General features: G+C 55.3%; 1 protein-coding gene across 1 annotated transcript in view; it reads left to right on the top strand.

The window, feature by feature from the left end:
• The first annotated feature begins 1,026 nt into the window (after positions 1-1,026).
• slc25a19 (solute carrier family 25 member 19) overlaps positions 1,027-12,577 on the top strand; it is a 75,830-nt gene continuing 64,279 nt past the window's right edge. The window contains exon 1 of the mRNA XM_038777386.1: positions 1,027-1,210. Coding sequence (XP_038633314.1) covers positions 1,073-1,210 — 138 coding nt within the window. The 5' untranslated portion in view covers positions 1,027-1,072. The remainder of the gene's footprint in view (positions 1,211-12,577) is intronic.

Raw genomic sequence — 12,577 nt, 5'->3', positions numbered from 1 at the left:
GCACACGGGGGGGGGGGGGGGGAGAGGAGAGAGCGGGGACACCCGGGGGGGAGAGGAGAGAGCGGGGACACCCGGGGGGGAGAGGAGAGAGCGGGGACACCCGTGGGGGAGGGGAGAGAGCGGGACACCCGGGGGGGAGAGGAGAGAGCGGGGACACCCGTGGGGGAGGGGAGAGAGCGGGACACCCGTGGGGGAGGGGAGAGAGCGGGGACACCCGTGGGGGAGGGGAGAGAGCGGGGACACCCGTGGGGGAGGGGAGAGAGCGGGGACACCCGTGGGGGAGGGGAGAGAGCGGGGACACCCGTGGGGGAGGGGAGAGAGCGGGGACACCCGTGGGGGAGGGGAGAGAGCGGGGACACCCGTGGGGGAGGGGAGAGAGCGGGGACACCCGTGGGGGAGGGGAGAGAGCGGGGACACCGTGGGGGAGGGGAGAGAGCGGGGACACCCGTGGGGGAGGGGAGAGAGCGGGGACACGGGGGGGGGGGGGGGGGAGAGGAGAGAGAGAAGGCACACGGGAGGGGGGGGAGAGCGGGGAATAGGAGGGGACACCGGGGAATAGGAGGGGACACCGGGGAATAAGAGGGGACATCGGGGAATAGGAGGGGACACCGGGGAGAGAACGGGGAATAGGAGGGGACACCGGGGAGAGAACGGGGAATAGGAGGGGACACCGGAGAGAGCGCGGGGAATAGGAGGGGACATCGGGGAATAGGAGGGGACACCGAGGAGAGAGCAGGGAATAGGAGGGGACACCGGGGAGAGCGCGGGGAATAGGAGGGGACATCGGGGAATAGGAGGGGACACCGGGGAGAGAGCGGGGAATAGGAGGGGACACCGGGGAGAGCGCGGGAAATAGGAGGGGACATCGGGGAATAGGAGGGGACACCAGGGAGAAAGCGGGGAATAGGAGGGGACACCGGGGAGAGAGCGGGGAATAGGAGAAGACACTGGGGAGAGAGCGGGAAATAGGAGGGGACATCGGGGAATAGGAGGGGAGAGTGGGGAATAGGAGGGGAGAACGGGGAATAGGAGGGGACACCAGGGAGAGAGCAGGGGGCACTGGGAACCGGCGATGGTCGGTTATGACCCGCAGACCCAGGAAGGCGGCCGTGGTCTGTCGTTCAGCGAGGTGGCTGCGGCCGGATCAATGTCCGGACTCCTGACCCGAGTCCTGATCAATCCTTTGGATGTCATCAAAATCCGGTTCCAGGTAATGAGGGAGACGAGTACCTGCTGAATACCCATTAATGCCGGGTAAAAATACCAGGGGAGGGGGGGTAAATGCACAAGGGGAATGGGTAAATACAGAGGGGTGGGTCTCTCCCCAGTTATTCGGAGCAGAAGCCGACTGATCATGTTGTTGGATCAGTAATCCTATTGAAATGGTAGATTTTATGCAGAATCTCCCAGTTCAGAAGAGGCCCTTCGGCACATGGAGTCTCCACCAACATGAAAAACACCTGACCTGTCTACCTAATTCCATTTGCCAGCAGTTGGCCATGAATGTTATGACATGTCAAGTGCTCATCCAGATACTTTTTAAAGGATGTGAGGCAATCCGCCTCTACCACCCTCCCATGCATTCCAGACCATCACCACTCTCTGGGTAAAAAGGGTTTTCCTCACAACCCCCCCCCCCCCCCCCCCCCCCCCCCCCACCTCCTGCCCCTCACCTTGAACTTGTGTCCCCTCATAATTGACCCTTCAACTAGCCACCTGAAACTCTCCCTCCTTCCACCACTGCCGCATAGTGACAGCCGTATGTATCTTCTACTTCAACTCTCCAAAGCTCTTTTGACCCTCACCTTGAACTTGTGTCCCCTCATAACTGACCCTTCAACTAAGAGGAACAGCTGCTCCCTATCCACCCTGTCCACGCTGTTGTGCCTAAACCACAATGTGTCCAACCCGTATACGATGGACAAACGACCACAGGTTGTTTCGTACAATACTATATTTTACTGTCACACAATTGTTACTGTTAATCAACCACACACACATGCAAGTTGAACTATAAACTAATACACACAAGTCCTTAACTTAATTTTCTTTTTTTTAAATAATTTTTATTGAAATTTTTACAAAATATAAACATCTCAACTCTATTAACAAAACAACCGCGGTAACACCCCAAGAACAATACCCACCCAACTTCAAAAGCAACTACAAACAAAAGAGAAAAACAAAAGAACACCCAAACAACAAAAGGGAAAGAGATAACACCCGCCTTATCCCACAAACCCATGTACACAGTTCTCCCTCCCACCGATCCAAACCCTCCCTCCCTCCCTCTTCCCCCCTCCCCCCGGGTTGCTGCTGCTGCCGCCGTATTTCCCTACCGCTCCGCCAGGAAGTCCAGGAAAGGCTGCCATCGCCTAAAGAACCCTTGTACTGATCCCCTCAGGGCAAATTTCACTTTCTCCAATTTGATGAACCCCGCCATATCATTGATCCAGGCCTCCACGCTTGGGGGCCTCGCATCGTTCCATTGGAGCAATATCCTCCGCCGGGCTACTAGGGTCGCAAAGGCCAGAACACCGGCCTCTTTCGCCTCCTGCACTCCCGGCTCCACCCCAACCCCAAAAATTGCGAGTCCCCAGCCTGGCTTGACCCTGGATCCCACCACCCTCGACATCGTCCTCGCTACACCCTTCCAAAACTCCCCCAGCGCTGGGCACGCCCAAAACATATGGGCGTGGTTCGCTGGGCTCCCCGAGCACCTAGAACACCTGTCCTCGCCCCCGAAAAACCTACTCATCCTCGTCCCAGTCATGTGGGCCCTATGCAGCACCTTGAACTGTATGAGGCTAAGCCTCGCACAGGAAGAGGAGGAATTCACTCTCTCCAGGGCATCCGCCCACGTCCCCTCCTCAATCTCCTCACCCAGCTCCTCTTCCCATTTACCCTTCAGTTCCTCCACCGAGGCCTCGTCTACCTCCTGCATTACCTGGTATATGTCCAAAATCCTCCCTCCTCCAACCCACACCCCCGAGAGCAACCGATCCCGCACCCCTCGTGGGGGCAGCAAAGGGAACCCCTCCACCTGCTGCCTGGCAAACGCCCTCACCTGCATGTACCTAAACATGTTCCCCGGGGGGAGCCCAAACTTCCCCTCTAACTCCCCCAAGCTCGCGAACCTCCCCTCCACAAACAGGTCCCTCAGCCTCCTAGCCCCTGCCCTGTGTCAGCCCAGAAATCCGCCATCAATGCTCCCTGGGACAAACCGATGGTTCCCCCGTATCGGGGCCTCCATTGAGCCCCCCACCTCCCCCCTATGCTGTCTCCATTGCCCCCAAATTTTGAGGGTAGCCGCCATCACCGGGCTCGTGGTATACCTCGTTGGAGGGAGCGGCAACGGCGCCGTTACCAGCGCCTCCAGGCTCGGGCCCACACAGGACGCCACCTCCATCCTCTTCCATGCGGCCCCTTCCCCGTCCATTACCCACTTACGCACCATCGCTGCGTTGGCAGCCCAATAGTACCCACAGAGGTTGGGCAACGCCAGCCCCCCCCTATCCCTGCCCCGTTCCAGGAACACCGTTTTCTCACCCTCGGAGTCCCGTGCGCCCACACAAATCCCGTAATACTCCTGTTGACCCTCCTAAAAAAGGCCTTCGGGATAAGGACGGGGAGGCACTGGAACAGGAACAAAAACCTCGGGAGCACCGTCATCTTAACGGACTGCACCCTCCCCGCCAGTGACAGCGGTAACATATCCTACCTCTTAAACTCCTCCATCTGCTCCACCAACCTTGTGAGGTTGAGCTTGTGCAGGGCCCCCCCAACTCCCAGCCACCTGGACCCCTAGGTACCTGAAGCTCTTCCCTGCCTGCTTCAGAGGGAGTCTACCAATCCCCTCCTCTTGATCCCCCGGATGCATCACAAACAACTCACCCTTGCCCAGGTTCAACTTATACCCAGAGAAACCCCCGAATTCACTAAGAATCCTCATCACCTCCGGCATTCCCCCCACCGGGTCCGCCACATACAGCAACAGGTCGTCCGCATACAGCGACACTCGATGCTCCTCCCCACCCCGCACCAGGCCCCTCCAGTTCCCTGACTCCCTCAATGCCATGGCCAGGGGCTCAATCGTCAACGCGAAGAGCAAGGGGGACAGGGGGCACCCCTGTCTCGTCCCCCGGTACAGCCGAAAGTAGTCAGACCTCCTCCTATTTGTGGCTACACTCGCCATTGGGGCCTCGTAGAGCAGCCTCACCCACTGGATAAACCCCTCCCCAAACCTCTCCAACACCTCCCACAAATACTCCCACTCAACCCTATCAAAGGCCTTCTCCGCATCCAGTACCACCACTATCTTCGCCTCCCCTTCCATGGCCGGCATCATAATGACATTGAGGAGCCTTCGCACATTCGCATTTAACTGCCTTCCCTTCACAAACCCCGTCTGGTCCTCCTGAATGACCTCGGGCACGCAATCCTCTATTCTAGTGGTCAGGATCTTTGCCAGCAGCTTAGCGTCGGCGTTTAGCAGCGAAATTGGCCTATATGACCCGCACTGCAGAAGGTCCATGTCTCGCTTCAGGATCAAGGAAATCAGCGCCCGTGACATAGTTGGGGGCAAAGCCCCCCCCTCCCTTGCCTCGTTCAAGGTCCGGACCAACAGGGGACCCAACAGGTCCAAATACCTTTTATAAAATTCTGCCGGAAACCCGTCCGGCCCCGGCGCCTTCCCCGACTGCATGCTCCCTATCCCTTTGACCACCTCCTCTAGCTCGATCGGCGCCCCCAGTCCCTCCACCTGCTCCTCCTCCAACCTCGGGAATCGCAGCTTGTCCAAGAAGCGCCCCATTCCACCCCCCTCCACCGGGGGTTCCGACCGGTACAGTTCCCCATAGAAGTCTCTGAAGACCCCATTAACATCTACTCCCCTCCGCACCACCTTCCCAGCCTTATCCATCACTCCCCCAATCTCCCTGGCCGCGTCCCACTTTCGGAGCTGGTGTGCCAGCATCCTGCTCGCCTTCTCCCCATACTCATATACCGCCCCCTGTGCTTTCCTCCACTGAGCTTCCGCCTTTCTGGTAGTCAATAGGTCGAATCTGGCCTGAAGGCTACGCCTCTCCCCCAGCAATCCCTCCTCTGGAGCCTCCGCATATCTCCTATCCACCCGCACCATCTCACCTATCAGTCTCTCCCTCTCCCTCTGATACCCCCTCTCCCTATGGATTCGGATGTAGATCAATTCCCCCCTCATCACCGCCTTCAGTGCCTCCCACACCGTCCCCACTCGGACCTCCCCGTTGTCATTGGCCTCGAGGTACCTCTCGATACACCCCCGAACCCTCCCGGCCACCTCCTCATCTGCCAGCAGCCCCACCTCCAAGCACCTTGAGCGGACGTTGGTCCCTCTCTTCCCCCAGCCCGAGGTCCATCCAGTGCGGGGCATGATCTGAAATGGCAATGGCGGAATATTCCACATCCTCCACCCTCGAAACCAACCCCCTGCTCAGGACAAAAAAATCAATCCTCGAGTAGGCCTTGTGTACGTGGGAGAAAAACGAGTACTCCCTGGCCCTTGGCCTCGCAAACCTCCAGGGATCCACCCCCCCCAATCTGGTCCATAAAGCCCCTCAACACCTTAGCCGCCGCCGGCCTCCTACCCGTCCGGGACTTGGATCGATCCAATGGGGGATCCAGTACTGTGTCGAAGTCCCCCCCGCCCCCCCCCCATGATCAGGCCCCCCACCTCCAGGTCCGGAATGCTGCCCAACATGTGCCGCATAAACCCCGCATCGTCCCAATTTGGGGCGTAAGCATTCACCAACACCACCCGCTCCCCCCTGCAGCTTACCATTCACCGTCACATATCTCCTGCCACTGTCAGCCACCGCATTTAACGCCTCAAACGACACCTTCTTCCCCACCAGGATCGCCACCCCCCTACTCTTCTGATCCAGCCCTGAGTGAAATACTTGGCCCACCCATCCCTTCCTCAGCCAAACCTGGTCCACCACTCTCAGGTGTGTCACCTGGAGCATGGCCACATCCGCCTTCAGCCCCTTCAGGTGCGCAAATACCCGGGCCCGTTTGACCGGCCCATTCAGCCCCCTCACATTCCAGTGCCGATTAGCCATACCACATCCCTTGCCCACCACCGGCCAGCGTCCCCCGCTCTGCCAGTTTCCCACGGCGGCAACTCCCCCCCCCCCTCCAGCACTCCCTGCGTCCTCCAGCTCCTTCCTGACCGTTTCAGCAGCAACCCGGTACCCCCTCCCCCCTCCCCAGGCTAGGACCCCTCCTAGCCGCGCCCCTCCCTCCATAGCACTCCCGTGAGCCAGCTAACTTCTGCTGACCCCGGCGACTCCTGCCCTACCTCCGACTCCTCCCCACGTGGGACTACCCCTCCTCCATCGTGCCTGTCAATGGGTCCTCCCCCCACCCCTGCTCTTGCGCGGGAAAAGAAAACAGCCAGCAACGACCCGCGCTTCTCAGCCCCGACCCCGCCCCCACCATCTCCCAGCGCGGGAAACCCGCAGAAAGCCCGCGCTTTCGCCCTGCCTGGCCCCGCATCCTCCAGGGCAACTCCCATTGTCAGTCCCCGTTTACCCCCCTGCCCGAACCCGTCCACCAGACCCCTACAGAAAAACCCGTATAGAAAAGACAAATCGACATCCCCACCCACCCGAAGGCCAACCCACATCTTACATTAAACCAAGCAAATACAAATACAGTATTATACAGCATCCCCCATCTTAGACCCTCAGTTTGAGTCCAATTTCTCGGCCTGCATTAAGGCCCACGCCTCCTCCGGGGACTCAAAATAATGGTGCCGATCCTTATAGGTGACCCACAGACGCGCCGGCTGCAACATGCCGAACTTCACACTCCGTCTATGGAGCACCGCCTTCGTCCAGTTAAACCCGGCCCTCCGCCTCGCCACTGCCGCACTCCAGTCCTGGAAGATCCGCACCTCCGTGTTCTCCCACTTGCTGCTCCGCTCCTTCTTGGCCCACCGGAGCACACACTCACGATCCACGAACCGATGAAACCGCACCAACACCGCCCGCGGCGGCTCGTTCGGCTTGGGCCTCCTAGCCAGAATTCTGTGGGCCCCCTCTAACTCCAGGGGCCCCTGGAAGGACCCAGCCCCCATCAGCGAGTTTAACATAACCGCCACATAGGCCGCCGGGTCCGACCCCTCCAGCCCCTCCGTGAGGTCCAGGATCCGCAAATTTTTCCTCCTCGACCGGTTGTCCAGCTCCTCGAACCGCTCCTGCCATCGTTTATGGAGCGCCTCGTGCATCTCCACCTTCCCCGTGACGGCCACGGCCTCATCCTCCCTTTCGGAAGCCTGCTGCTGCAGCTCCCGGATCGCAGCCCCCTGGGCTGTCTGGGTCTCCATCAGCTCCCTGTTGGTTACCTTCAACGACTCCAGCAGCCCCAACTTAAGCTCCTGGAAGCAGCGCTTCTGCTCCTGAGCCCACTGCCTCAGCTCCTCGAGGCCTCCGCCGGCCGCCATTTTGTCTTCCTTCCCCCGCTTTTTCAGGGGTGCTTTCTCCATTTTTCTCCTTACCCCACTCCTGGTCCGGACCATTGGACCGTAGGGGTCGACTCCTGTCCTCTTCCCATGTCGGGATTTGCCGACACAGCTCCGTTGGGGGCCCTGAAAAGAGCCCCAAAGTCCGTTTTCAGCGGGAGCTGCCGAATGTGCGGCTTAGCTCCGCATTGCCGCCACCGGAAGTCCTTAACTTAATTTTCAAGTAACTGGCAAACACCAGGCAGATATGGCCTAATCTGGAGCCTGCAGTCTGGCAGTGTTGAAAGTCTGTTGCTGTTCGTCATTTTCCTTGGCCCTGGTCCTTCCGTCGATGGTGTGGATGGTCTTCCTCTTAGGCCGGTGAAGGGTCACCGTTGTTGGTTGCCAGATGCCATTTTAGGCTGCCACAAAGCCCCTCATAATCCTGTACACCTCGATCAGGTCACCCTTCAATCTTCTCTGTTCAAATGAATTCAACTCAAACCTATCCAATCTCTCTTCATCCTAGGCAACATCCTGGTGAATCTCCTGTGCACTTCCTCCAGTGTAATCACATCCTATAATGTGGCCACCAGGACTGCACAGTTTTCCAGGTGTGGCCTCACAAAAAGCTTTATGCAACTCCAACATGGCCTCCCTGTTTTTGTAATCTATGCCTCGATTGATAAAGACAAACATGCCATACTTAACTACCCTGTTTACCTGCCCTCCCAACTACCTATGGACAAACACACCAAGGTCCCTTTTTTCCTCAGAACTTCACGGTGTCATGCTGTTCATTGAATACTTCCTTGTCAAGTTGCTCCTTTGAAAGTGTATGACCTCACACTTTTCAGGGTTAATTCCATCTGCCACTTACAGAACCATTAAATTCCTAAAGTGCAGAAGGAAGCTATCCAGCCCATCGAGTCTGCACTGACCCTCTGAATGAGCGCCCTACCTAGGTCCACTCCACTGCCCAATTCTCGTAACCCCATCTAAAGTGCACATCTTTGGAGCAATTTAGCATGGCCGATCCACCTAATCTGCCCATTGACCATCCAATCTATATCTTCCTCTAACTCAAAACATTCAACCTCACTGTTAACCACCCAGCCAAATTTTGTGTCATTTACAAACTTAGTGATCCTATCCCCACATAGTCATCTGTGTCATTTATATAAATTATGAATAATAGGGGACCCAGCACAGATCCCTGTGGTAGGCCACTGGAAGCTGGCTCATAGTCATTAAAGCAGCCTTCTATCATCGCCGTCTGCCTCCTACGACTAAGCCAATTTTGAATCCACCTTAGCAAGTTACCCTGTATACCATGTGCATTTGCCTTCTTTACAAGTGGGACCTTGTCAAAGGCTTTGCTGAAATCCATGTAAACTACATCAACTGCACTCTCCTCATCTACACACCTGGTCATCTCCTCAAAAAAATCATTCAAATTTGTTCGGCATGACCTCTCTCTGACAAAGCCATGCTGACTATCCCTGATCAAACCTTACTTCTCCAAGTGGAGATAGATTCTCTCCTTCAGAATCTTCTACAAAAGTTTCCCGACCACTGATGTAAGACTCACTGGTCTGTAGTTCCCTTGCTTATCTTTACAACCCATTAGCTGTTCTCCAGTCCTCTGACACCTCCCCGATGGCCAGAGAGGAATTAAAAATTTGGGTCCGTGTCCCTGCAATCTCCCTTGCCTCCCACAGCACAATTAATCCGGACCTGGATATTTGTCCACTTTCAGCCTGCCAACACCTCTCAATACCTTGTCACTCCCTATGCTAATTTGCTCAAGAACCTCACAGTCTCTCTCCCTGAGTTCCATACCTATACCCTCATTCTCTTAGTTGAAGATGAAATGAATGAAAATCGCTTATTGTCACAAGTAGGCTTCAAATGAAGTTACCGTGCAAAGCCCCTCGTTGCCACATTCCGGCACCTGTTCGGGGAGGCTGGTACGGGAATTGAACCCACACTGCTGGACCTGGTCTGCTTTACAAGCCAGCTATTTAGCCCACTGTGCTAAATCAGCCCCTGATAGACAGATTAGTTCAACACCCAACCAATGTCCTCTGGCTCCATCCACAGATTGCTGTCTTAGTCCACAATGTACCCTACTCTTCCCTGGTTATCCTGTTCCCATTGATGTACTTATAGAATGTCTTGGGATTTCCCCTACTTTTAACAGTCAGAGCTTTCTCATATCCCCTCTTTACTCTCCTCACTGCTTTCTTCCATTGTTTAAAAACGGATTGAAGGAAATGCTGAACAATTATAGGCCAGTTAGTATTATGTCAAATAGTGGACAAATTAGTAGAATCACTCCTGATAGATCAACTATCATATAGAAACGCATGGATTAGTCAGGTATAGTCATCATTTGTTAAAGTAAGGTCTTGCCTCACAAATTTGATTGAATTCTTTGAGGAAGTGACAAGAAGGGTTGATGAAGGTAGTGCAGCGGATGCGATGCACCTGGATTTTAGCAAGGCGTTTGACAAACTATCACATGGCAGATTGGTCAAGAAAGTGAAAGCGCATGAGATACAGGGCAATGTGGCAAACTGGATAAAAGTTGGCTTGGTAACAGGAAACAAAGTGGATCAATGGCTGACCTTGCAATTGGAAAATTGTTTCAAGTGGTGTTCCATAGGGCTCAGTGTTGGGACCTTACTGTTTGTGTTGTATATTAACAATTTGGACGTGAATGTAGGGCGCATGAGTGGGAAATTTGCAGATGATGCAAAGATTGGCTGAGTGATGGATAGTGCAGAGCAGTGTTTTTCAAACTTTTTTTCCGGCGACCCATTTTTTAAAAAATGAGGTATTTTTGGGATAGAAACAACAACAAAATAGACAATATACATACAATATACATGAACATAGTGCAAAAACCGTTTACCTTTCGTACAGGTCCCACCCTTATTACCCCCTACACTAACCAAAACTACTACTACCCCCCCCCCCCCCATCCTGTCTGCTGACGATTAATTTTCCGCAAGGAAGTTGACGAACGGTTGCCACCTCCCGAACAGTGAACCACTCAAGGCGAACTTAATTTTCTCCATACAGAGAAAGCTAGCCATGCCCGATAGCCAGGTCTCCAACTTCGGGGGCTTTGGGTCCCTCCATGCTAAAAGGGCTACCAGGGAAGCAAAGGCCAGAACGTCTGCCTCTTTCTCCTCCTGGATTCCCGGGTCTTCCGACACGCCAAAAATTGCCACCTCTGGACCCAGCGCCACTCTTGTTTTTAAAATGTTGGACATGGCGTCAGCAAACCCCTGCCAAAATCCCCGAAGCTTTGAACATGTCCAAAGCATGTGGGCATGGTTCGCTGGTCCCCCTGTGCATTTTGTGCACCTGTCTTCCACCCCAAAGAATCTGATCATCCGAGCCACTGTCATGTGAGCCTGGTGCACAACCTTAAATTGTATCAGGCTGAGCCTGGCTCCTGTTGCGGACGCGTTGACTCTACTCAACGTATCTGCCCATAAACCATCCTCTATCTCTTCTCCCAGCTCCTCCTCTCACTTACGCTTCAGCTCCTCGGTCTGCGTCTCCTTCGATCCCATAAGCTCCTTATAGATGTCCGAGACGCTCCCCTCCCCTACCCATCCTCTGGAAATTACCCTATCCTGAATCCCCCTCAGCGGTAGGAGAGGGAAGGTTGCCACCTGTTTACGAAGGACGTTCCGCACCTGCAGATATCTAAATTCATTTCCCCTCGCCAGCCCAAACTTTTCCTTCAGTACCCCCATACTCGGAAAGCTCCCCTCTATGAATACATCCCCTATCCTCTCAATCCCCGCTCTCCGTCATACCCGGAACGCCCCATCCATACTCCCCGGGGCAAACAGGTGGTTATCATAAATTGGGGTCCACACAGATGCTCCCACATGCCGCCTCCACTGGCCCCAAACTCTCAAGGCCACCACCATGGGGCCTTTCTATCCCAAAAATACCACCCATGAGTACCGCGCCGGTAGGAGCGCAGAGGCGCAGTTACCAACGCCCCCCAGACTGGTGCTCTTACAAGGAACCACCTCCATACGCACCCACACCGACCCCTCCCCCACCACCCACTTCCTGATCATGGCTATGTTGGCTGCCCAGTAAAATTTGGCAGCGCCAGCCTGCCTTCTCCCCGGCTCCGCTCGAGCATTACCTTCCTTACCTTGCCCTCCCAGACGAAGCCCATGATCACCCTGTTGACCCTCTTAAAAAAGGACTGCGGAATAAAAATAGGGAGACATTGAAATACAAATAGGAACCTCTGTGGAGGACCGTCATTTTCACCGTTTGTACCCTCCCGGCCAGCGACAAAGGGAGTGCGTCCCATCTCTGGAAATCGTCCTTCATTTGGTCCACTAGCTGGGCCAGATTCAATTTATGCAACCGCGCCATTTATTCCCGTGCCACTTGGATGCCCAAGTGGAACCCCCCCCCCCCCCCCCCCCGCGGACCAGTCCCCTCCAGCCCCTTGAAGCTCTCGGAGCAATTGCCAACGGCTTTATAGCCAGCGCAAACAGCAGTGGGGAGAGGGGGCATCCCTGTCTCGTCCCCTGATGCGGTCTAAAATAGTCCGAAGTTGTCCTGTTCGTCCGCACACTTGCCACAGGAGCCTGATACAGTAACCTAACCCAGTCAATAAAGCCCCGCCCAAATCCAAACCGTTCCAGTACCTCCCAGAGATAATCCCATTCTACCCGATCAAAAGCCTTTTCTGCATCCATTGCGACCACTACCTCAACATCCCTACCTTCCGGGGGCATCATGATCACGTTTAACAGCCTTCTAACATAGTCCACCAACTGCCTACCCTTAACAAACCCCGTCTGGTCCTCCCCAATAAAGTCCGGAACACAGTCCTCAATCCTGGAGGACAAGATTTTGGCCAGCAACTTGGCATCCACATTCAGCAGGGAGATCGGCCTGTGGGACCCATACAGCTCTGGGTTCTTGTCCCGCGTAAGAATCTGTAAAATCATTGCCTGTGACATCATTGGGGGCAGCACCCCTCTTTCCCTTGCCTCATTGATCATCCTCAACAACAATGGCCCCAGTATCCCCGAGAACTTTTTA

This window comes from Scyliorhinus canicula, chromosome 18 (genome assembly GCF_902713615.1).
Source record: "Scyliorhinus canicula chromosome 18, sScyCan1.1, whole genome shotgun sequence".
NCBI classification, from domain to species: Eukaryota; Metazoa; Chordata; class Chondrichthyes; order Carcharhiniformes; family Scyliorhinidae; genus Scyliorhinus; species Scyliorhinus canicula.
Note: the sequence above shows the minus strand (reverse complement) of the source record. Positions and strands in the feature narration are given on the sequence as shown.